At 44.9% G+C, this 25,939-nt stretch overlaps 1 protein-coding gene and 1 non-coding gene across 3 annotated transcripts in view; both read right to left on the bottom strand.

The window, feature by feature from the left end:
* Positions 1–25,939, bottom strand: part of PLA2G4A (phospholipase A2 group IVA) — a 91,426-nt gene that overhangs the window by 43,185 nt on the left and 22,302 nt on the right. The window contains exon 2 of one of the 2 annotated variants that reach the window (XM_028732514.2): positions 10,553–10,682. In XM_028732514.2, coding sequence (XP_028588347.2) covers positions 10,553–10,585 — 33 coding nt within the window. In that variant the 5' untranslated portion in view covers positions 10,586–10,682. Of the gene's footprint in view, positions 1–9,970; positions 10,138–10,552; positions 10,683–25,939 lie in introns of those variants that run through there. The other variant, XM_077928335.1, reaches the window with a different exon arrangement.
* On the bottom strand, positions 18,360–18,432 carry TRNAK-UUU (transfer RNA lysine (anticodon UUU)). Its single transcript has one exon. It is a non-coding gene; the product is annotated as a tRNA-Lys (tRNA).

The following is a 25,939-nucleotide window of genomic DNA, read 5'->3' as shown; positions in this document are numbered from 1 at the left end:
CATAACAAAATATGTATTTTATCAAAGTAATTGTTGAACTGAAATACAATTAAGAAGAAGTACTGTATATGAATAGTGAAATACAATTAAGAAGTAGTTTATTAATAGTGAAATAATTACCAGTGATATTTTAGGGAGCAGGCTATCATTACTTACATCACAGGCGCCTACACAACACAAAACACTGTTGCTGTATGTAGGTCTTATTTTATTTGTCTTTTTATCTTATATTTTGGAAAGGTACATCCAGTTCTTTTCCTCTTTAATTTTTTGGGGGGGTCCCAAGAGAGTGGGGCCCTAAGCTATAGTTTGTTAGCTTATATGTAAACCCAGCACTGTGTAGGACCATACTGAATCTGCAATTGGGAGGCCCTACACATTTGTGGAGTAGCCGTCCCCAACGTACTGAGGACACTCAACTTTATTGTCCTTTCAACAGCTAATCTAGGAACAGATTTATTGGGGGGGTGGAGCTGGTTGATAAGAGGAAAACATAATGAGGATAAAAAACAAATAAATTAAAAGAAATGCTGCTTAGGAATTCCTGTTTTCCGACAGTATCTGCCCAGCTGACGCACCTCAAACACCATAAACAAGGCTGGGTTTTAACAATACAATGGCAGGGTTAACTTGACATTATTGCCAGAATATTAGTTTATTAACTAGCTTAGTTGCCTGGGGCAAATAAGGATCCACTCCAGTAAGTAGGCAGAGAACCTTTTATAACAGGGGTGGGAGACCTCAGGCCAAATACAGGCCCCTAGGCCTTTGTATCTGGCCCTCAAGAGTCCACCCAGAACAAGGTGGGAACATGAGGGAACACAACTACAAGGCTGAAAAAGGTCCCCACTCCTGTTTCATGGAGTGAAAGTTTGTTCTTCTTCCTTCATGCCATGAACAGAAGTGAAAAATATCTGGGGTGTGAAGGGTCCTTTGCTTCTATCTCAGCAGGTACTGCATGGCTAACAAGGTACCAGCAAACTTCCTTAGGGAAAGCACACTGATCTTGCTTCTCTTTATATAATCAGCACTTTTGTTCAAATGTAGCCTTGGGGAGGAAGTACAGGAGAAAAACTCCCCAAAACAAACAAACAGCATGTGAGTATAACAGTGAAAACCATTCATTCATGAAAACAGATCTTTAAACAGATCAATAAATACTGTTTGGTTAAAAAGAGAAGATTCATACCTCAAAGGCCTGTCTAAACAATATGCTTTGCAAAACAAAACAAAAAGTTTCCAAGAAGGGAGTGATGATTCCTCTCAAACCTCTATTGATAGAGTGTAAAGCCAACCAAAGCTTTCTAGGCCTACTGGAAAAGCCCAGAGTTTGCCCATACCGTTCCCACAGTGTCTGTGACAGGAACGCTAAGTCATGGTGCTGAAACTGAACGCATCATGTCCGCACCCGCATTTTCCTTCTACTTCCTTGGGAGTAGCAAGGAAGTTTACGGAGACGTTTAAGAAAGGGGGAAAGCTTTGTTTCAACAGCTCCCTTCACAAAAGCACGTTTCCTTCTTTGCACAGGGACAGAGAGAACTAAGGATAAAATAATTACTTATTAAAGATAAAGGGACCCCTGACCATTAGGTCCAGTCGTGACCGACTCTGGGGTTGCGGCGCTCATCTCGCTTTATTGGCCGAGGGAGCCGGCGTACAGCTTCCGGGCCATGTGACCAGCATGACTAAGCCGCTTCTGGTGAACCAGAGCAGCGCACGGAAACGCCGTTTACCTTCCCGCCAGAGCGGTACCTATTTATCTACTTGCACTTTGACGTGCTTTCGAACTGCTAGGTTGGCAGGAGCAGGGACCGAGCAATGGGAGCACACTCCGCTGCGGGGATTCGAACCGCCGACCTTCTGGTCGGCAAGCCCTAGGCTCTGTGGTTTAACCCACAGCGCCACCCGCGTCCCTCCCAATTACTTATTAATTGGTTATTAATGACATTTATATATTGCCTTTCTGAACCAAAGGCAGTTTACAATGCGAAGCATTAACACAAGCAAAAAAAGGTACAGATTTTTCTCAAGCCGGCCTTCAGCAGCTTATGACACTCCCTGGCTTCTGTTTTCCCTCAAGCCACCCAGGTCTTGAATGGCCCCAGGGAAAATGGCGGGTGGGCTTTCTCCAACTGTCTTCTCAGGCCACCGATGGGCTCCTTCAGGCACTGGTGGTTATGTGCTCCCTTCTCTTTGGGCTCTCCTCAGAAACACTTATGGTAGTTATATACTTGTATATATTAAGTATAATAATTACTTAGCATGCACGAATAGCACTTTATAGACCATTCAGAACACTTCACATACATTCCTTATAACTAATTTCCAAGGTAGGCCATTATTATTATTATCCTTATATTGAAGACCAACAGGAGAGAAGAGCAGAGGGCCAAAAGCACAGCTGTAAGGCGAGACTGTTCTGGCCAATTCTGACACAACTCCCAAGAAGAATGTGGTTTATGAGAGGGCCCTACTTCTATCAAATTGCTCAAAAGCCTCGAGAAACTACTGAGTCATTTGTCAGGGAAAGGCAGCCAATGTAACACCAATTATTAGAAAGGGATCCAGGGAGCAGGGGAGGATTTTGGAAACTATAGGCTGGTTAACTTAACGCCCATTCTGGAAGAACTGGTGGGAAACATTGTAAAAGGTGGAATTACCAAGCACAAGTCTTGCTGAGGAAGAACCAAAATGGCCTCTGTGAGGGCAAGTCCTGTCTCACTAACTGCTGAGAGTTCTCCGACAGTGTTAAACGGCATATACAGTAGATAACAGAAGCGATCTGGTCGCCAGGCTCTCATGTTTGCTTGTTTTTCAATGATTAAGATAGAAACAATTTTGCTGACACATCGGAAGAAAAGGAACCATTCATCGCTACACCTTACCAATAAATTTTGAAAAAGGCTAGCAGCTGGGAGCCCAGCACTATTGGGTTTTTGTGGATTACGTACTATTCGAGTACACTGGTACCTCGGGTTAAGTACTTAATTCGTTCCGGAGGTCTGTTCTTAACCTGAAACTGTTCTTAACCTGAAGCACCACTTTAGTTAATGGGGCCTCTTGCTGCCGCCACGCTGCCAGAGCATGATTTCTGTTCTCATCCTGAAGCAAAGTTCTTAAACTGAAACACTATTTCTGGGTTAGCGGAGTCTGTAACCTGAAGCGTATGTAACCTGAAGCGTATGTAACCCAAGGTACCACTGTACTGAGATACTCCCCTTGCCTGACATTACCGGCCATAGCATTGTTGCACAACTGAAGAATACAGTGGTACCTCGGGTTACAGACGCTTCAGGTTACAGACTCCGCTATCCCAGAAATTGTACCTCGGGTTAAGAACTTTGCTTCAGGATGAGAACAGAAATCGCGCGGCGGCGGTGGCGGGAGGCCCCATTAGCTAAAGTGGTGCTTCAGTTTCAGGTTTCAGGTTAAGAACGGACCTCCAGAACGATTAAGTTCTTAACCCAAGGTATATTTGATTACTTCGGCTTTTCAGAAGAGCTTGGACCAACCATGCAACCCAGCTTATGGCAGTAGAATTTCAGCCATTCTGTGCATCTTACAACTTTTTGCCACATTACCACTAGCCCTCAGTAAGCACAAACATCTATGAAGTCTTTTGTACTCAAGACTTCGCTTGACTGACAACAATGGAAGATCATCACTCAATCTAGACTTCAGAAAAACTTCAAGATTCAAAGTTCTTGCCCAGCTTCCTGACTGGTGTGTACTCATGAGAGGAAGGGCTATAGCTCAGTAGAAGAACGCAACATGGATCAATCATCTCACTCAGACTAAGCTTTCTATGTTTATATGTCATCCAAACCTTCCATGAACATTCTACTTCTCGTTTTAATCATATCACTTTTCCTCCTGCACAGGCTTCCTTTTTCTCAGCCTGTTTATCTTAAGCTTATTCTTTTGGTCTACTATAAATATTTACTTCTGTTGCTCCTGTTTATTGTCTTAGGAACTCAAAAACTTTTTTTTAAAAAGACAGAGTTAGAGCACAATCCTATCAGACACAAACACCCAGCACACACACACACATTTATGCCAGGGTTAGGCAGAGGAAAATGCAACCATTTACCCCTACAGTGAGTATAAAAGGTGGCATGTGTCCTGCAGGCTTATGCTTCTGTTGCAAATAAGATTTAGATAAATACAGGTTCTGCTGAATGGTAACTGTCAATTTTCTTCCAGCTATACTGCATAATTAAACTCAGAGAGGATAAACTCAGAGACCTCAACATTACTCTGGAACTGAAAATAGCTTCTCCCCCGTCTTTCCAGATAGCAGTTGTTGCACAAAAGGAAAGGGGAGTGTTTGAATGTGCATAAACAACATCATTTTCTTCCAGCCTGCATTCATTTATCCATACACCATCCTGGTTCTCTACTCACACTAACCTACCGTATTTTTCGCTCTATAGGACACACTTTTCCCCCTCCAAAAATGAAGGGGAAATGTGTGTGCGTCCTATGGAGAGAATGCAGGCTCCTTGGCTTCAGCGATAGCAACGCGAAGCCTCCGAAGCTCAGAGGGAGCGCTGCTTTTGCATTGCTTTCGCTGAAGCCGGGAGAGCGAGTGGGGTCGGTGCGCACCAACCCCTCTCGCTCTCCAGGCTCGGTTCCTTTTGCTGAAGCCGGGAGAGCAAGACTCTCGGGGGGGCTGAGCAGAGGGGGGGGTATTTTTTTCCCCTTGTTCTCCCCCTCTAAAACAAGGTGCGTCCTATGGTCAGGTGTGTCCTATAGAGCGAAAAATACGGTACAGTGGTGCCTCGCAAGACGAAATTAATTCGTTCCGCAAGTCTCTTCGTCTTGCGAGTTTTTCGTCTTGCGATGCACGGTTTCCCATAGGAATGCATTGAAAATCAATTAATGCGTTCCTAGGGAAACCGCCTTCAGACCAGGTCCGGGGACAGTCTGTCCCCCGACCTCTTCTGAAGGCTGGGGGGGGACAAGGGCTTTTCTTCCCACCCCCAGCATTTTAAAAAACCCCGGGACAGCGGAGGACTTCTTCCGATCGGAGCTTCTTCCGATGCCGGGCGGCGGGAGGAGGCGTCCCCGCCCCGCCGCCCGGCATCGGAGCTTGGTTCCGATGCCGGGCGGTGGGAGAAGGCGTTCCCGCCCCGCCGCCCGGCATCGGAGCTTGGTTCCGATGCCGGGCGGCGGGAGGAGGCGTCCTCGCCCCGCCGCCCGGCATCGGAGCTTCGTTCCGATGCCGGGCGGCGGGAGGAGGTCCGAGGACAGTGGGGAAGACGCGCTGTGCTTCCCCGCTGTCCCGGAGATTTCCCTATGGGCTTTCGTCTTGCGAAGCAAGCCCATAGGGAAATTCGTTTTGCGAAGCGCCTCCAAAACGGAAAACCCTTTCGTCTAGCGGGTTTTCCGTCTTGCGAGGCGTTCGTCTTGCGGGGTACCACTGTATATGGATTTGGAGACTATGCCTCACCCATCTGCATGCACAGAAAGAGTGAGGAAAACCTACCATTTTAAAAAAAATTGCATAAGAGTGGTTACATTTATTTATGTATTTTAAAACTTTTAAAAGCTTTGCTCTAGAACCAAAAAGGTTCCCAGTGTTCCTTAGACAGTAACAATCAAGACATCCCTTACCGCAGGCTCACATCCTAAAAGACAAAACACAGAAGCGAAAAAGTCTGGAGAAGGAAGAGCATGACAAGCAAACCAATTCTTACATTTGTTTTTAATAGTGAGCAGCTTGAATGGAAACAGGCAGGGAGAAGGGGAGCCAATCAGAGCTGGTCTGTCAAGGAAGCCAATTGAGTGGCCCGAAAGTTCTCTCTCCCCTTCACTCCAGCCAATTGGAACAGTTGCTAATAGGTGACAACTGAGGCTTGGAGGAGCCAAAAGGAGCTGATTTATCAGCTAAACTGATGGATTGGTAGTATTGGTAAAATCATCTTTTTTTGTTATAATTTTTATTAAATTTCTGTTTTACATTTTAGAATATTCACTTAAACATCCTCAAAATATCAGCGACTTCCCTTCCTCTCTTTCCATGGTTCATTTTGCACAGCATAAATCCCTGCATATTTTATATAAACTAAACCAATCAGTATTCCATTATAACATCCATCAAAACTTATTTACACTGTTAAATTCATCTTAATGCTGCCCACGTTTTCAGATACACACAATTTTCCTCCATATATTCAATAAACTTTTTCCAATCTTCTCTAAACGTATGTTCTTCTTGTTCTCTTATTCTATATCTTAGGTCTGTGAGCTGCGCATATTCCATCAGTTTAAGTTGCCATTCTTCTTTAGTTGGGACTTTGCTCGTTTTCCATTTTGGGGCTAACAAAACACGAACCGTAGTAGTAAAATCAGTCCTTTGCATGCAGATAATAAGATGGCTGGGTTTTTTAAAAAAAGGATTCCTATTCTTCTTATGCGCCAGCTCTAAATCGAACATGTGACAATTTCTAAAACAATTGCAGAGGTTTGCTTTATTTGGAGCAAAATGCAGGCCTAAGTAGCTGTGAGGGACCATAACGAAAACAGAACTCACTGAAATTTCTGCCTTTTAATGCTATTTGATGGTGGTGACCAGGACTGTACTTCATAGTAGTTGGTTGTTGTTACCATGTAAAGCTTCAGCTGTTTTGTATTATGTGTTTGGTATTCTGACGCAGGCGGCGCTGTGGTCTAAACCACAGAGCTAGGGCTTGCCAATAGAAGGTCGGCAGTTTGAATCCCCGTGACGGGGTGAGCTCCTGTTGCTCGGTCCCTGCTCCTGCCAACCTAGCAGTTCAAAAGCACGTCAAAGTACAAGTAGTTAAATAGGTACCACTCCGGCGGGAAGGTAAACGGCGTTTCCGTGCGCTGCTCTGGTTCGCTAGAAGCAGCTTAGTCATGCTGGCCACATGACCCGAAAGCTGTACACCGGCTCCCTCGGCCAGTAAAGCGAGATGAGCGCCGCAACCCCAGAGTCACCTGCAACTGGACCTAATGGTCAGGGGTCCCTTTGCCTTTACCTTTTATCCTGACTCTGGCTACCTGGCATCAGTCATTTGCTTTTTTGTTTCATCTCACAACATTTATTTACCGCTCGATTGAAATAAAACCTCAAAAAAGAATAAAACAATGAGCTGCTTATGCAGCACAGTAGACAGTGCTGGATCTGGAAGTCGCTGGAAGTGTTTGAGCACACTGTAAATCTTTCAGATATTCAAATATGCCAAGTGACACTTTTCATCCAGGAGGTGGCAGGAGTAGCTAACCTCATCCTCTTACAGAAAAGATGCAAGCCATTGCGCAGGATTACTACTATGTGACAACCTGCAATGGGATAAACCCCTAATATGATCATGTTCGTCCTCCATTCCTCACTCACAAAGAAACATGCACACATTAGACTGCCATTGGTAAAGCCACAAGAGTGGTGAAATACGCGCTTTTACAGCCTCCTTGCAGCAGACTCACCGAAAAGGATGTGACTGTATGTGGAGGGAAACCCAAAGCCACAGAGATGATAAAAGGATCACTTCAAGGAAGCACAGAAAAGTATTTTTAGCACCCCAGTAGTTTAGCATTATTATGAATAATCTGGCAGCTACCTCTCAACAGATGCCGCTTTCTTTTCCTGCTACCAGCTATTTCCAGAGAGTCTGGATATACTACAGCTAATATTTTCATACAGTTCTCGAGAGAATAAGAACCCACGTGTTAATTTCAGCAAAGGTACACCTGCATTTAAGGGTGCAATTACTAATTTTCACAGTAAAAAAGTTAAAATGTATTTGCCCATAATGATTTGAACCGAAGCAAACAGAACTCAGACTGAACCATTTTGCCTTAACTAAAAATTAATAATCCATAAACAATAGTTGATTTGCACTACTCTTGTTCAGCCCATTCAGTAAAGGACAGAGGGAGAGCCTTAGATACTCAAGGATTGTCCGCTAAGTTTCTAATTATTTATTGGTTTTTGACCAATTTACTCAGCTGGCATCCCTCCCAATCTTAAGCGGTGTTTCCTGATCAAGTCTGTAAAATGACATCTGAACGATATAGAGTTGTAAAGGCCCCAGAAAAATTAGGGAGTGGGGAAGAGACATTTTCCAGAAAAAAAACTCTTTCTGTGACGTGCTTTCTTGCTGCAGAAAGAACATTTTAAAGCCTCTGTATAGCTTACAGGGCTCTGGGAATATAATGTGACGCCTTTGCAGAACCTCCTGCAAGATTTCACAAGATTTCTGCAATCTTGTAAGATCTTGTGAGAGGTTCTCCAGAGGCCTCGCATGACCTTCCCAGAGCCAGTAAGCAAGGCAAAGGGGGCTTAAAAAGCTACCCACCTTGCATGAGGGGAATAAGTCCCACTCAGCACTGGCTGTGGTCATTCTGGGGGTGTTCTGACTTTGTGCAATTTTGCCTGTACAGTGGTACCTCGGGTTACATACACTTCAGGTTAAATATGGTTCACGTTACAGACTCTGCTAACCCTGAAATAGTGCTTCAGGTTAAGAACTTTGCTTCACGATAAGAACAGAAATTGGGCTCTGGCGGCGCGGAGGCCCCATTAGCTAAAGTGGTGCTTCAGGTTAAGAACAGTTTCAGGTTAAGAACGGACCTCCGGAACGAATTAAGTACTTAACCCGAGGTACAACTGTATACCAAGTAGTACAATTTTATATTCCAAACAAGTAATAAAATAACACACTTAAGTAGTTAAAACACTAAAATGGGTGCAGGGCATAGCTGTCAAGCGTCCCTTATTTGGCGGGAAACTCCCTTATCCCAGTGCCGTTTCCCAATGCTGTCCCTTATTGATGATGTCCCTTAAATTTCCCAGGTTTCATGCTCGCCCGGCTCGGGAGGGAAGCAGCGGTTCGGGGTCCTCTGCCGTGAGAGAGAGCACACACACGAGCTGCCGCATCTCCGTCTCTCCCTTTTCCCCCTCAGGGGCTTGTCGTGAGGAGACAGGTGGCAGTGGGCGGGCAGGCAGCCCTGCTCTTGCGAGACTTCCGCCGCGCTGCCAGGAGAAGCCAGAGGCGGCAGCGGCGGCTGAGGAGGCGTCCTGAGGGAGGAGGAAGAGGAGGGGATGGGGAGGGACGCAGAAGGGCGGCACTTCAGCGGCTGCCATGGCGCCGCAACCACCTCATGCTGGGCTCGTGGGCGGCGTGGGCAAGAGTCTCTCCCCCCCCCCCCCGGGCAGGGAATGGCCGATGGAACTCCTCGCGCCAGGACGACGGCAGCCCCGACGTGCTCTTTAGCATACCCTCCAACCAGTGCAGCATCTTAATGTAGTGATTTCCCCCTCTGCATCCCTTTCATAACTCTATTTTTATAAATCATTTGTCCATCCATAGTTCAAATTTTTACTACAAGTTTTCTGTCAATCCTACCAATGTATGTAACTCTTTACAATAGCTTTTCAACTAAATTATAAACTTTCCCCATTCTTTATTAAAGAGGTCCTCTTCCTGGTTTCTAATTCTGCCTGTAAGCTTTGGCATCTCAACGTCGTTCATCAGTTTTGTCTGCCCCTCTTCTTTGGTCGGAGCTGTAGACCCTTAGGATCATCTAGTCCAACCCCCTGCAAAACACAGTTAGTGGCAGCAAAAGCAGCATGGCTCCATCAGTGCCGGATTTCTGTATAAACTAAGCAAAATCCCTTATTTTGGCTGCTAATCCCTTATTTTTGAGGCTGCTGGTCCCTTATTTTCAAATCTGTAAGTTGACAGCTATGGTGCAGGGTTCATAAGTAAGTTTAGCGGATATTTTGGTTTTTCCCAAAAATGTCATCCTCCCCCCCCCCACGCCCATGTTGATGCCATGAGCATAGCGAAAGGGGGGCAGGGAGGGGCAATTGCCCCCACCCTAAATTAATAAAAATACATAGCTAACAAAAGGCCTGCCCCCTCCCTAACAAAACTCCTGGCTACGCCCATGGTTGAGGCACAGGTATTTTTCCACGGCTTCAATAATTCAACAAATTTTACACCTCTAAAACTTGAAATCAACTATTTCTTGCGGTTGAGCTCCTTCAACTTCCTCTGCCTTTGGTTCTTCTCGCTTGAAGGAAGGTCATTCGCAAGTTTTCAATACAAGCCTTCCACATCTAGTTTCCGTAATTTGTCAGAGGGGGAACTGTCTTCTTGAAAAGCGAACAGCAAACCAGAATCCTGAAGTCTTTGCTTATTTTCAGCCCCTCAACTAATGAGTTTAATCTGTAATTAAAGTTTTAGTTACCTAGTTACACGCTAGTACAGAATTTATCTTACTAAACATATCAGCTTTCGCGTTTACAGTTGTTTTTTTACAGAGTTTATATCCCCTTATCTTCAGAAATACATGAATTGAAGCCAGCTGGAATATTTTTTTCCTTACTCAGTGCACTTAAAATATTTTCACGTCAAGTTTTTTTCACATTTTTCCCGGCTCGCCCAAACTTACAGTGCATAATGCTTATACACACAATCCCTAAAATTGCAAGCCTCGTTAAAATAATTTGTGGTAGTTAATGCCATTGTTATTAGCCGCAGTTTATCCTGAGCACTGGAAATAGAAAGTCTAATCAACTCACCATAATTTGCTGAAAAGGATCTGTAGAAGACATTTTGGTTTCGGTAACTGCCTGAAACAGGCGGTGGACGATGTTATCAGCTGCTGATGTAATGTTCTTTTCACACTGGACTCACGCAGTCTTCTAAGGGCTGTATAATTTAAAAAGCCAGAAAAAAAGTTTTAACTCTTTTTATTTCTGCAGCCAATCTCCAGACATAATACCATGCCCCTAATGCACCACCCACCAAAAAAACCCTCTCTTGTGCCAAACCAACTTCCTGCTGGCTTTAAGGAAAGACAAGCAAAAACAATAGTTTGGGCTTACAGGCTGAAATCTTACCTGCCATCTTTCGGGCTGCTAGTGTAAAAGTCCCGGTGGCAAGTTTGTGTTCCAGGACCTCATTTTTCTCTCTTCGTTGAGAAGGGGCTTTGCAAAGTTCAGTTCAACTAAGGTGGAAATTTATGGAGTTCCACGTGTAAAATTAAGCAGGCATAACGGGAAGGAAGGAAGCCCTAGTGTACAGTGGTACCTCAAGTTACATATGCTTCAGTTTACATACGCTTCAGGTTACAGACTCCGCTAACCCAGAAATAGTACCTCGGGTTAAGAACTTTGCTTCAGGATAATAACAGAAATCGCGCTCTGGCGGTGCGGCAGCAGCAGGAGGCCCCATTAGCTAGAGTGGTGCTTCAAGTTAAGAACAGTTTCAGGTTAAGAACGGACCTCCAGAACGAATTAAGTACTTAACCTGAGGTACCACTGTATCTGATTGGGGCTTACTCTGAATAAAATGCAGAAAATACAGCTGTCCGTTTTTCAAAGGTAGTCACTATACCTGCAAGTATTTCACTTATATATTTAAAAATATTTCTAACTTGTCTTTCAGAATTAACTGAGATAACTATTGCAAGGTTTTCATTGTCCAGTGGGGCATGTAGCCAACTACCGTATCTCCAATAGAAGTGACAGATCTATGTGTAAAAGGTAAAGGACCCCTGGATGGTTAAGTCCAGTCAAAGGTGACTATGGGGTTGCAGCACTCATCTCGCTCTCAGGCTGAGGGAGCCTGAAATCATATGGTGATGTCAGCAGCTGCTTTTGTTTACTGATGTGCCGGCCATATTTATGAGCAGTTCAAAAAGAACACTTGGACAGTTCCATAATTCAAGCCATGCAAATATTGTATTAAGTGATGCAAAAAAGCTGTTGGGAACAATGTGGAAGAAGACCCTGAACAAGCAAATCCATATTCCCTTCTCCCTGCCAGAGCCACTCCCCACAGACTCCACTGCTATTCTCCACAGAGCATTCACCAATATTTATAATATGAAGCAAATAATTGTACTGTAGAACACGGACTGCCTTTTCCTGAAATGTCATGATAAGGACGGCATTGTCAAAAATCTCCAACATGGCATTTTTAACAGGAATCTTTTGGGGGCAAAGCTACATGAAACATTTATGTCTGAAAGTATCACCACAGCATAAAATTATTGAATTTGAGCTTCAAAAAGAAAAATGGAGAGCTAGATTTATCACTGCAACAAAAGTCAACATTGTATTGACCTCAAAGAGGCATTTATACGGAATCTGGAAGTGCTTCTTACCCATCAAAAGTCACACTTGTTCTAGAGCCCACAGAGACACACAGACCCATTTTTGAGGATTTCCTCCCACTCTTTGTAGGCTTCTAAATTATCATGGAATGCAACTCTAAGCAAGATAGCATGTACAGTGGTACCTTGTTTCTCAAACTTAATCTGTTCCAGGAGTCCATTCGACTCCCAAAACAGTTTGAAAACCAAGGCGCGGCTTCCAATTGGCTGCAGGAGCTTCCTGCACTCAAGCGAAAGCTGCGTCATTCAGCTTCTGAAAAACATTCTCAAACTGGAACACTGCGGCGTTCAGGAGCCGATTTGTTCGACAACTAAGCCGTTCAGGAACCAAGGTACCACCGTATATGCACACAAGGAAAATCCGTAGGTGTTGTATCATCACACACTTTGCACATGAATTATAACCACTGGGCAGTTCTAAATTTTCCTTTCCAAAAACCCTAGTCTAACCCACAGAGGGCATCTTCTTGTGTTCTTAGGACAACCCCATGCCAATTGTTGACGTAGCTTTGGTATTTCCATACTTCTGAAACTTTTATTGTTAGAGCAAAACCAAATTGTAGTGGTACACCATGTATGCAGCTTTACTTCCTGGTGTCTGAACAGCAAATGCTTTGTTCAGAGGTGTTGCGAAGAGTCATCTCTCAAAACAATAATGGAAAGATTAAGGGGAAACAAGGAGACATCTTCCGTGTAAGCAGTAAGGCGAGATGCAAAATTGTGCAAACATATATTTCAGGAAATATCAAGAGCTATACAAAACAGACCATTATATTATGCCATTTCTACACACATTTCCAGGTGCTGGAGATAATGACCTGTGCCCCACATATCATATCACATCCCAGTCATTTTACCTAGATTCTGATAGCACTACCAATATTTAATTACAGCTGATACACAAGTGCCACTGAACACTGAAGGACTTGGGGGGCCACCAGGTGGCGCATTGGAAGATGGCTGACAATAACACCTCTCTGACCCATACGAGGTACTAAGGGGCTGCTATGGGAAGTATGCAGCCTTCCTAAACTCCCCCAGGATGTGGGGGAGAACTGTCCTGCCAGCGGTGTTCACAATGCACCCCCTGAAACGAGTGTTGGGGTGCTGAACACTTGGCACAGGCCCTCGGTGAAGTCAGATCTTCCTGACGCCGATTCCAATTAGCGCGTGCTGGTTGCTGCAGCTTGGAATTATAATTGGAAACATACGTTTGGAAATGAAGCTGAAAGCACATACATCAAGTAAAGCTCGACTGATAAGGCTGCTGATTAATGGATCTCTGCGACCAGGAGTGACGGACAGATAAGTAAATCTTCTGATGAATCACCATAAGGAGACTGTATGTTTGGAACGAAGGGGGGGGTGGAGGAAAAAACCCTTTTTTTCTCTGCATGATGTGACATTAATAACCCTTCACCCCAGATAGAAACAAGAACGTTGCGTTTCTATGAATCACAGGCAGGATTTTAAGAACTATGTGGGACGGAGTATAACAGGAAAGAAGACTGGAGAACGGTGAGAAAAGAGGAAAAATTTTATGACGCAGTTAAAAAATGGCGTCTCGCCATGACAGGTTTGCCGGAGGAAGAAGGACTGGGGGAGGAGAATCAGGATTGTTTGAATGAGAAGGAATGCTGGTTGTAAGTTTGACCTGACAGAACCCCCAGACTCATTTGATTTATTTGGTAAGCCTGAGAAAAATAAAGGACAGATCGGAGATTAATTTTGTTTATGGAAGCGTTGTACAGAGGCTGTCCCGGATCGATATGATTTTTGGAAAAGTACAAAATCCACATAGAATGCCAGCTTTTAACCTGCTTGTGAAAATCATCAGAGATCGCAAAGAAAGGAATTTATGATAACAACAAGAAGAGAAAAGAAGTAATAAAGGACTAGCCGGATCAAACTGGACAGAACTGTCTAATTAATGCAGTAAGATAAGTGATGCTGTTTTGGACTCGAGCTGAGCTTGATGTATGGGTACCCCCAACAAAATTTAAAATTTGGCTGTATAATTTGGAATCAATGTGATAATGTGATGTGATTGGCCTGTTAATAAAAATTATTTTTAAAAAAAAAGAACACTGAAGGACTTAGCTCCAAGTAAACATGCACAGGATTGTCCTGTTACAACATGCTAAACAAGTTTCCCATAGTTTCACTCAAAAAGCTGAGAAAAAGCATTAGGCAAGCTGTATAAAATATAGGTAAAGGTAAAGGGACCCCTGACCATTAGGTCCAGTTGTGGCCGACTCTGGAGTTGCGGCGCTCATCTCGCTTTATTGGCCGAGAGAGCCGGCGTACAGCTTCCGGGTCATGTGGCCAGCATGACTAAGCCGCTTCTGGCGAACCAGAGCAGCGCACGGAAACGCCGTTTACCTTCCCGCCGCAGCGGTACCTATTTATCTACTTGCACTTTGATGTGCTTTCGAACTGCTAGGTTGGCAGGAGCAGGGACCGAGCAACGGGAGCTCACCCCGTCGTGGGGATTCGAACCGCCAACCTTCTGATCGGCAAGCCAAAGAGGCTCAGTGGTCTAACCCACAGCGCCACCCGTAGCCCTAAAATATAGGTAGTCATGTACTTAATATTAACATTTATTTACTATTTACTTATTTCATTTATATCCTGTCTTGGCTGTGGGAGAAGCAAGACCCTCTTGGGGTGTTAATGCTGTGAGGCAAAAGGTAAAAGGTAAAGGACCCCTGGACGGTTAAGTCCAGTCAAAGGCGACTATGGGGTTGTGGCGCTCATCTCACTTTCAGGCTGAGGGAGCTGGTGTTTGTCCACAGGCAGCTTTCCGGGTCATGTGGCCAGCAGGACTAAATCGCTTCTCGTGCAATGGAACACCGTGACAGAAACCAGAGTGCATGGAATTGCCATTTACCTTCCTGCCACAGTGATACCTATTTATCTACTTGCACTGGCATGCTTCCGAACTGCTAGGTTGGTAGAAGCTGGGACAGAGCAACAGGAGCATCACAGGGATTCGAACCGCCGACCTTCCGATCAGCAAGCCCAAGAGGCTCAGTGGTTTAGACCACAGCACCACCAGCTCTGAACCCCTCCATCTTATATACATCCTAAAGACACCACAGGCTCCACTGTCCCCCATTCCAAGGAAACTGAACCCTGGGTAATCTCCTGGAACCCTTGGAATCTTGCACTGCTCAGAGATTGGGGTACATCAATGTTTTGGAAAATGGTTTATCTGTCTGTTCCCCGTCCGTTCAAACACCTATAGAGTTATTGTTGCCAAACTTGGCATGACAGTTCCCAAGATGGAGGTGCAGATTTTTGTCTATGTTTGGACAATGTTGGGTACCATTTAGAATCAAGTTGGAAGACCAAAATGTTCCAAACTGTAATGATCTGGACATTCCTGAAGAGGACCATCACCAAATTTGGTACAATGGTTTCCAAGATCAAGGAGTGCGTTTTGTTCTATGTTTAGAAACCACTGGGTGCCATTTTGGATCAAGATGGAAGACCAAAACATTATAAACTGCACTGATTTGGACACCCCTAAAGATATAATCACCCCACTAAGTGTAGTGGTTCTTGAGATCAAGGTGGTTCTGGTCTATATTTGGATACAATTTTAAATCAAGATGGTGTGCTGACCCTTTCCAAACTCTAACCAAATTTAGCAAAAAAAAATCAGATGTAAGAGTGTTTTATACATGAAATTCTCAGTACTCTCTTTACGCTTTTAAAAAAATTGTTCTCATAAAGTCACATAGTTGAGAACACCATAAAGGTCACTGAATCCAACCTCATCTTATGGAAGATTCACCTCCCTACACACCAACAAATACGATCCCAGCTAGGGTAAAGAGCTGGTACATTGCAGGACAAATTACCTCCAGGCAAATCTGCTTGTTGTTATCAAGCAACTCCTAAGATCTGTCTTCCCATCCATCAGTCTCATACCATTAGCAATAATATTTATCTGACCCAGAAGACATAACCTTACATTTTGTAGTCTAGAATTCAAAACACTGAGACTCCATTTTTTTGGTCCACACGGTTCGTCCTTTTATATATGCCTCCTGCTTTTCATGCCGTTCACAGATTTACACCATGCCAACATATATGGTGCATGTTGTACAGAATGAGTGTGCGCACTCACACCCTCCTGCAAAGTAAAATAGTCAGCAAGTGCTCCTTAGGTCATTGGCTCCTCAGTATTGCTGTCACCACTTTCCATTTTAAAACTATATGGGTCTTAGCGGTAAAGAGATCCAGAGCTGTGGTGCTTGGGGTGATCTGAAAGAGGGTGGAAGGAGACTTCTAACAACTCCCATCATGTTTACATACGAGACTTAAAGAGTGTGTTTGCTTAAGGCTACCAACTTACTAACGCCATAGCAGTAGATGGAGTTGAACCAGGGATTGACTTGATTTCTAGTTCCATCTCTTATCGCTATATTAAACCAACTCGCTATCATAACACATGGTTGGGTGTAAGGCAGATCTGAATCTTCTGCTAGATTCCTGCTTGATCAGCAAGGATTTCTGAGGTTCAGTTGTTTAGCAAAGCTATCTACCAAAGGAAACCCTGCTCTGTCTTTAATTATACAGCTGGAATGAAGAAAGCTTGGGGTAACCAAGAACAGATTTGTGTGTGGGAAGACTATGAGCTCCATTCAGTTCTGGGCTTCAGAACAAATTCCTGGGCTCAGGATTCTTTACTTAGTCTATGTCTCTTGCACTTGGCTCAAGAGCACTTGGCTCTCACGGTCCCAGTACAATACAAAGTAGATCCTACAAGTCTTAGGTTTCCCCAGCCCTGCTGTAGCACATTACTCCAATGTATGAATCCAAAGATGGGACCATGAAGATGGTGTTTGTTCTCTTTTGCTTGCGTTACCTCACTGGGCAATCAGGGCAACTATTGGGGAGGGATAAAACCTGCTTCCCCTCTCCGCCGCAAGAAATATGGGTCAACAGAAGTTTGCCCAAGTATACATTCATGCACAAACCCAAAGGAAAAGCTGTGTGCACAATAAAGCCTGTGCAGAATATGCAAGTGTACTATATTGTTGTCAGATGTGTGTGCAGGAGCCAGGGTCTGTGACCAATAGGACTCTGCAGGACTGGGGCCTTCCTAAGTTTGTTCTGAAGAGGCAAGGCGCGGCTGCACAGGTGAGGCCGATTGGTAACACATAGCACCTGGTGGCAAGAGCCAGGAAGGGATATAAGGTCAGCATTTTCCCTTCGGCTCTTTGCCACAGCAACACATTCCCTGCCTTGCTGCGTTTGGTTCCTTGACTCCTTGCTTCTTGATCCTCAGACCTGTGACTTCATGACTCCTTGCTTCTTGAACCTTGGACCCTTGCCTTCTTGACTCCCAGTTCTCTGACCCTCGGACTCTTGGCTTCCTGACTCCTGGCTTCTGGACTCCCGTTCCTGCTCCCACCCCGCCATCCAGCCCCCAGCTCCGACGCCCCCAGCCGGGACTTTAATCGCCCATGAACCGGACCTTGACAATTGTTCTCAAGAGTCTTGCAATACAGTACAGTGGTACCTCGGGTTACAGACGCTTCAGGTTACAGACTCTGCTAACCCAGAAATAGTACCTCGGGTTAAGAACTTTGCTTCAGGATGAGAACAGAAATCGTGCTCTGGCGGCAGCAGGAGGCCCCATTAGCTAAAATGGTGTCTCAGGTTAAGAACAGTTTCAGGTTAAGAACGGACCTCCGGAACAAATTAAGTTCTTAACCCGAGGTACCACTGTATATGAGGGACGCGGGTGGCGCTGTGGGTAAAAGCCTCAGCGCCTAGGGCTTGCCGATCGAAAGGTCGCGGTTCGAATCCCCGCGGCGGGGTGCGCTCCCGTTGTTCGGTCCCAGCGCCTGCCAACCTAGCAGTTCGAAAGCACTCCCAGGTGCAAGTAGATAAATAGGGACCGCTTACTAGCGGGAAGGTAAACGGCGTTTCCGTGTGCGGCTCTGGCTCGCCAGATGCAGCTTGTCACGCTGGCCACGTGACCCGGAAGTGTCTCCAGACAGCGCTGGCCCCCGGCCTCTTGAGTGAGATGGGCGCACAACCCTAGAGTCTGTCAAGACTGGCCCGTACGGGCAGGGGTACCTTTACCTTTACCTTTAATACTGTATATAAACCTCCCTAGAATCATAGAATTGTTTAGTTAGAATGGCCCACAAGGGTTATCTAGTCCAACCCCCTGCAATGCAGGACTCTTTTGCCCAACGTGGGACTTGAACCCACAACCTTGAGATTAAAAGTCTCATGCTCTACCAACTGAGCTATTCATCCCCTGCATGCCACCCCCGATATGGGTGTTTCGAAAGAACTACACAATCACAACGAATTCTTAAAGAACTGTCTAATCATATGTTTCACACTTACACATTGTCACCTCGGGAGACCAAACTAAATGACAATTAACAGACACTGGATGACTTTATTCAATTGTGCAGAACCAATGGGCTGTACAGTAGTATGTGGTGCAGACTCCAAGTTAAAATTTCCACCTAGGATTGACCTCTCCCAGTGACTTATCTCACAGGGTTGCCATGAGAATGAAAACAAAAGTTGTAAAACTCTGCAGTTCAAAGGTGTTAAGTCAGCGATAATTAGCCACAAGAAGGTTAAATACTTTTCTCATAACAGTAAAACTCAACAATGGAAGAAAGGGCTCTGTACGTCAGGCACCATTCAGAACTTCCGCTCATTGTGACTCAACAATGGTATTACTTTGAAGTTGTATATTTGCTTTTATTGAAGTATGATGTGATACCCTTGGTCAGAGTGCACAATTTTTAAAAAATAAGCTTGTGTCATTTCCATTAGGTAGCTCTAAATGTCTGCTCCTTAAATAAATGGAAAAGGAAAGTAACAAAGGCTATGCCCTTTATAGTAGTCATTTATTATGAAGTATTATTGCAACTTGCTGGCATCTTCTCAAGAATAAGCTGAAATCCTGGAACTGGATATGGGTGAACCATAACAAGGGAGTGTGACTCCACCCAGACTAGACGTATCCCCAGCCAACTGGTCTAATGAGTGCTTTGCTATCAGTTTTGATTTATCTGGATTGAACTTTACTCAGTAGATCCGTTGGCTGGCGATATGATTCAGGTTGATGGCTTCAACTTCTGGGTTCCACACTGCTCCTATTGTAGCCTGGGCTACCTGTGCCAGCTACAGCTGCTTCAGGTAAACAGAAACTCGGCCAACATTGTTCATGCTGTCCCAAATAGTATGGGAAACGGCCTTACTAGAAAAATTAACCAATACAGTGGTACCTCGGGTTACATATGCTTCAGGTTACATATGCTTCAGGTTACAGACTCCGTTAACCCAGAAATAGTGCTTCAGGTGAAGAACTTTGCTTCAGGATGAGAACAGAAATCGTGCTCCGGCGGCGCGGCAGCAGCAGGAGGCCCCATTAGCTAAAGTGGTGCTTCAGGTTAAGAACAATTTCAGGTTAAGAATGGATCTCTGGAACGAATTAAGTACTTAACCCGAGGTACCACTGTAAACTGAAACTGACACTGGGACAAATAGAAGAAGATGCCTTCACCCCTGTATGGCTCCCCTTTATCACATACACAGCCCAACAGGACAGTGACAAAAATCCACCAACAGCATACAAATCAATATGGCTAACCTGATCCAAAACACACACACACCCCACTCACACATGAAAACAAAGACCATCACAGCCAACCACAAATGAACAACAGCCACACCCTAGGCCAACCCCAACCTCTCTCACCACCAAAGGAACACAAGTGAACAGCAGAGAACTTGCACAAGCAACGCTGACACAAAACCCCACATATTTTAAGTAAAATAGAAACATCACCACCCGACCCCCCACTCATCTTTCCCCCCCACCTCTTTCCCCCTATTCTTCCTAATGTCTCAACAAATGAAACTGATTTGTAAAAAAAAAAAAAAAAAAAAAGTTACATGAGGGGGGAACGATAGAGAGAAACTGCACATGTCTTTGTAAATCAATAAAACCTTTAATAAAAATACATTTTAAAAAATTGTTCAAACTGGTGAAATCCAGTGTGGTGTAGTGGTTAGGAGCACTGGACTAGGACTTGGGAAACCCAGGTTCAAATTCCCACTCAGCGGTGAAGATCCCTGGGTGATGGTGAGCCACTCACTGCCCCTCAGCCCAGCAAATTGGAGTACAGGTGAGCTTTACATGTAATAACATAAACAAACAAACAAATAAATTTCCCAGGTTGCAGCACAGCTCTGTGCTCAACATAAGAATGCCTTTGAAAATTGTTGGAAAAGTCCTGCTAGCACAAAATGCTTGACTATTGGCAGGTTAGAGTCAGCATATTGTACCCGTATCTTCTGTATTCTGAAAAATATGCACTGGTTACCAGGTTTCCAGACCAAGTACTGCTTTCAGTCTTAAAGCTCTCATCTCCCTGGGTTCTGACTATCTTAGGGAATATCTCCTTCCACACTTACCTCCTCAGCAGTTAAATGTGTTGGATAAACAGCTTCATATAATCAACATGCTTAACTCTAACCAATGCATGAAGGGGTTAATACCATAGAGTAAACTGTCCTGTCAGGCTTAGCAATGTCCACTTCCCCTCACCTTGGGAGGAACTAAGTAATCAAGCCTTTGTTCACCCTCAGTCTACCTGAGAAGCTGAACATATAAAGAGATTTGAGCTGGTTGCTCCAGCTCAGACCATATGGCAACCACAAGCCACTCTTGAGTTCCTATACCAGTAATTTAGGAACTTTCACCACTTTGTAAATAACCTAAGTTTTACTGCTGGGCAACTTTTCTGTCGCACATGAAACTGACCTTTGGAGAGCTTGTAAGTAAACCATTTTTAACTCACCAAACATGTGGTCTTTTTCTATGCTAGGGGGAGTGGGAAATTTTGGAAGGAACTTTGAATGGTATAGTTTAAAGGTCTAACAGCTTATATTTCCACTTTTTTGCAACTCTTGTTATTTTGAAACCTCTACTGAAATTCTCTCACAAAAGAATGCTTGCATCAACCCTGGGTCTTGGCATCCAGGAATTCTCATGTTATACCTATTCCTTTACCTTGGACCAACAAAACGGGAGTACCAAACACCTAACAGGCCACAAAATACAACTGGTGGGCTGCACTTGGCTTGGTGGGCCAGGAGTTGTCCAGTCCTGTTGAAAGTCTTCTTTAAAAATGAACTCCAATGATCCTTAAAGGCTACTTGTCTTCATCATCCTTTGGGAATGCAATCAAACCAGTCCGACTGGCTCATGCAGCCACAGCTAATGACTAACTGATAACTCTTGAAGAGGTTCGATAATAAACCCAGCTTTCTCACATTTTGCTGCATAGGGTATTGCACAATTAAGTACTTTTAAAGGTTTTAAAGTGCTTTCCCCTAATTTATCCAACCTTGGTCACTCTATGAAATAGATCCCCTGACTAGATATGCCAGCCACGTCACTCCTGGCTTTCTCAAACTCCCTTCCCGGGAGACACTAATGACAAAGCAAAGTGACACAATGGGGAGGGGGGAGTTGTTGGTGGGTGAGGGTTGTTGCTGCAGGTGGTTTGTTGTATCTTTATTTTAGATTTTGTTGTGATATATGTGGAAATTGTTCAGTTTGGTTTTATATTTTTGTTTAACGTTTCATTTATTGTTTGCGACTACAGTGGTACCTTGGTTCCCGAACGGCTTAGCTGACGAACAAATCAGCTCCCAGATGCCGCAAACCCAGAAGTAAGTGTCCCGGTTGGCAAACATTTTCCGGAAGCCAATCGTCCGTTTCGGTTGTCGGTATTGTTTCCGAGGCCAATCAGCCAATCAGAAGCCGCGCCTTGGTTTTTGAACGATTTGGAAGTCGAACGGACTTCCAGACCAGATTGAGTTTGAGAACGAAGGTACCACTGTACTTTGGTTATGTTGTAGTTATGCAGTCTTGAGCATGGTTTGACCTGTGGAAAGGCATGTAAGTAAGTAAGTAACAGGGAATTTCTGGCAGCTGCACTTTTTCTAACCTCCACATGAACACAAGAGGAACTTGCCGAAATTCTTTCTTTCTACAGAGCTCTTGAAGGCATGTAATACCTGCATCCCTTTGCATATGGCCACTATGGCAGTGATGGGAAACCTCAGGGGTGGCCCTCCAGACCCCTCAACCTGGCCCCTGAAACCGTCCCCAAGCCACACCCTCTCCCTAGCTACATCCTCTCACCAGCCCTGCTCCGCACCCCAAGTGTTTTTTGCTTGGCTAGAAACGTGTCCTTGGAACGCCTTCACTTCCTGGTTGGATAATATTTATTTTATTTACTTATTGAATTTATATAATGCCCTATACCCAAGGGGGTCTCAGGGCGGTTCACAGAATAAAATCAAGATATAAAACCACAAAAGACATCATAAAAATAAAAACACCAACCCAATAAAGGTAAAGTGACCCCTGACTGTTAGGTCCAGTCGCAGACGACTCTGGGGTTCTGGCACTCATCTCGCTTCATTGGCCGAGGGAGCCGGCGTACAGCTTCCGGGTCATGTGGCCAGCATGACTAAGCCGCTTCTGGTGAACCAGAGCAATGCACAGAAACGCCGTTTACCTTCCTGCCGGAGCGGTACCTATTTATCTACTTGCACTTTGACGTGCTTTCGAACTGCTAGGTTGGCAGGAGCAGGGACCGAGCAACGGGAGCTCACCCGTCGCAGGGATTCGAACCGCTGACCTTCTGATCAGCAAGCCCTAGGCTCAGTGGTTTAGACCACAGCGCCACCCACGCCATCCCCCCAAAAAACACATTTTAAAAGGGCATAGGATGTACTGTATTTCCTTGTATTTTAGAATTTGCATTACCCCACAAAGCCATACATCAAATTTAAGATTGAATGAATCAGAATAATAGGGGGGTGGGGGTTGTCCAAGTAATGTATGCTTTAGGGACATGGGTGGCGCTGTGGGTTAAAGCCTCAGCGCCTAGGACTTGCCGATCGAAAGGTTGGCGGTTCGAATCCCCGCGGCGGGGTGCGCTCCCGTCGTTCGGTCCCAGCGCCTGCCAACCTAGCAGTTTGAAAGCACCCCCGGGTGCAAGTAGATAAATAGGGACCGCTTACAAGCGGGAAGGTAAACGGCGTTCTGTGTGCTGCACTGGCTCGCCAGATGCACCTTGTCACGCTGGCCACGTGACCCGGAAGTGTCTGCGGACAGCGCTGGCCCCTGGCCTCTTAAGTGAGATGGGTGCACAACCCCAGAGTCTGGCAAGACTGGCCAGTACGGGCAGGGGTACCTTTACCTTTACCTTTAATGTATGCTTTGGAGTCAGCACTGGGCACAAACTAACCTAATTGATCAGTGAAGAAATCCTTGAATCGCCTTTGTAAGGAAGGGCAAAGTAACAGTGCCAAGAGCGAAGGAAAGGATGGCAAGCATCTCTGCACAATTTGGACAGAAAACCTACTAGCATTGTACGGGTACAGGCAGAGAACCTGTGGCAGCCATTTTGTTTGGACCACTGGATGGAGCTAGCAGCTCACACAATTCACGAACTGCTTTGCAATCGGCATTTAGCTTTCTTGGCCAGCATTTAATCTATTTTGCACAAACACTTCATTTCAACTCCAGAACACTTCAATCCAGCATTTAGGAATGTCGCCTTAAAGTTACATTTTTAAAATAAATTGAAAAAATGCACAAACCGCTTCATCGATAATAGAGCAGGGCATGCGAGTGTGCACAAAAACTAGCCTCGTGTATGAAAGGAAAGATTTGTGTAAATTGCTCCAACTAATTCTGCCTCTGTCCCTGGCAGGCTGGCCAGAAGTGAATGCCACCTCCAGGCTGGGAATGGTTTCTGCACCTTCCACTGTAGCGCAGCGATCAGTCCAAATTGGCTTTCAGAATATTTCTTCCATTTTTCCACACAGAAATGACACATAAGCAAGCCTATTGACTACAGTAATGGAACAGTGTGTGATTCCAGCTAGGAAACCAAGATCTGTGCAACTAGTTCCCCATACCCAAGAGGTTCTTTGGCCATCTGTTATGGATGCTTTAGCAGAGATTCCTGCATTCCAGGGGCTTGGTCTAGGTGACCCTTGGGATCACTTCCAACTCTACAATTGTAAATTAACTAGGAAGCATACTTTCCATCCCTTCCACAATGGGCCATGTTAAGCTAAGACAAGTCATTTGGCTGGCCACTGTGAGAACAGCACATTGCGGTTCTCAACCTGTGGGTCCCCAGATGTTGTTGGACTACAACTCCCATCATCCCTAGCTAGCAAGGCCAGAGCTCAGGGGTGATGGGAGTTGTAGTCCAACAACATCTGGGGACCCACAGGTTGAGAAGCGCTGGGTGGCCCTTTGGTGTGATCCTGCGAAGCTCTTCATAAGACCTCCGACTGCTTCCCAATAGTAATATAAGTCTGCTACCAGAAGGTCGGCGGTTCGAATCCCCGCGACGGGGTGAGCTCCCATTGCTATAAATAGGTACTGCTCCGACGGGAAGGTAAACAGTGTTTCCGTGCGCTGTTCTGGTTCGCCAGAAGCGGCTTAGTCATGCTGGCCACATGACCCAGAAGCTGTACGCCGGCTCCCTCGGCCAATAAAGCGAGATGAGCACCGCAACCCCAGAGTCGGTCACGACTGGACCTAATGGTCAGGGGTCCCTTTACCTTTACTGCTTCACAAATTCCTGTAAGCCCAGAGAATCCAAAAGTCCTACAGGAAAGTAGAGCATCGCTTCTTAGAGAAGAGAAGAGAAGAGGAGAGAGAGAGAGAGAGAGAGAGAGAGAGAGAGAGAGAGAAAGAAAGAAAGAAAGAAAGAAAGAAAGAAAGAAAGAAAGAAAGAAAGAGGAAGTCTTCCCAAAGATACTTGAGAGGCGTACCTATGCTAAATCTGGACAACAAAATGATGCATATAACCTAACACGCTCCCCTCACACATGCTCCCCTCACACGCAGGAAAGGAGGAGGACCTTGAACAACGGTGCACAAGGCCTTATATAGACATTTTAAATTCCCTGCCCTGGAGCTCCAGACCACCCCTCCATACATCATACATACATCACAGAAAAGGCGGTCTACAGCAGAAATCTGAGTTTGTTGTTTATCTCGTCTGACAGGTTGCCTGTTAATGCTCACTTGATTGGATACCCTGGGGAGCCTGGCCAGTCTTTTGTAATGATAAATACTTAGTTCCTCAGCCAGGTCACAGGCTCACCCTATTCAAACACAGACAGACATACCCTTAAGGCGGGATTTGTGAAGGAAAAGACAATGGGGAGGCTTTTCCATTTTCCTTTGACCTTGCAGAGAAAACATTTGGTCAGTTTGGGAATCAAAAATGGTTTCAGGTCGGTCTTCCTGTGCTGATCTATGTACGTGTTTGGTTGGTACATTTATGAACATTTATTATATTTCTAAGACTTTAAAACTATTATCATACAGGACAGATCAAAAACGCAAAAATTCAGGCTTTGGCCCAACGTTTTGTTAATGCTAATCTCACTTTTGTCTCTCTGCTCTACAAACGGCAGCATTCTGTTTCCTCAATGTCCGCAACAGTTAACTTCACAAAACACGTAAAAACTTGATCCAGATTCCTCTCGCTTTCCTCCCCCGCAAAAAGAAAACCGGAAGAAATCGGTAACATGTGGAAGTTTAACTGCTGCCTTGTTTTTAAAACCTGTAAAAGGCTGACTTATTGACTCCTCTCCAAAAATCGCATCGTGCTAGGAATCACATCTGCAGGAAAATCTACTACAAATGGTGACGGAGGGCTTTCCCCACCCTACCCGACAGACACAAGCT

The sequence above is a fragment of the Podarcis muralis genome, chromosome 5 (assembly GCF_964188315.1).
Source record: "Podarcis muralis chromosome 5, rPodMur119.hap1.1, whole genome shotgun sequence".
Classification (NCBI taxonomy): Eukaryota; Metazoa; Chordata; class Lepidosauria; order Squamata; family Lacertidae; genus Podarcis; species Podarcis muralis.
Note: the sequence above shows the minus strand (reverse complement) of the source record. Positions and strands in the feature narration are given on the sequence as shown.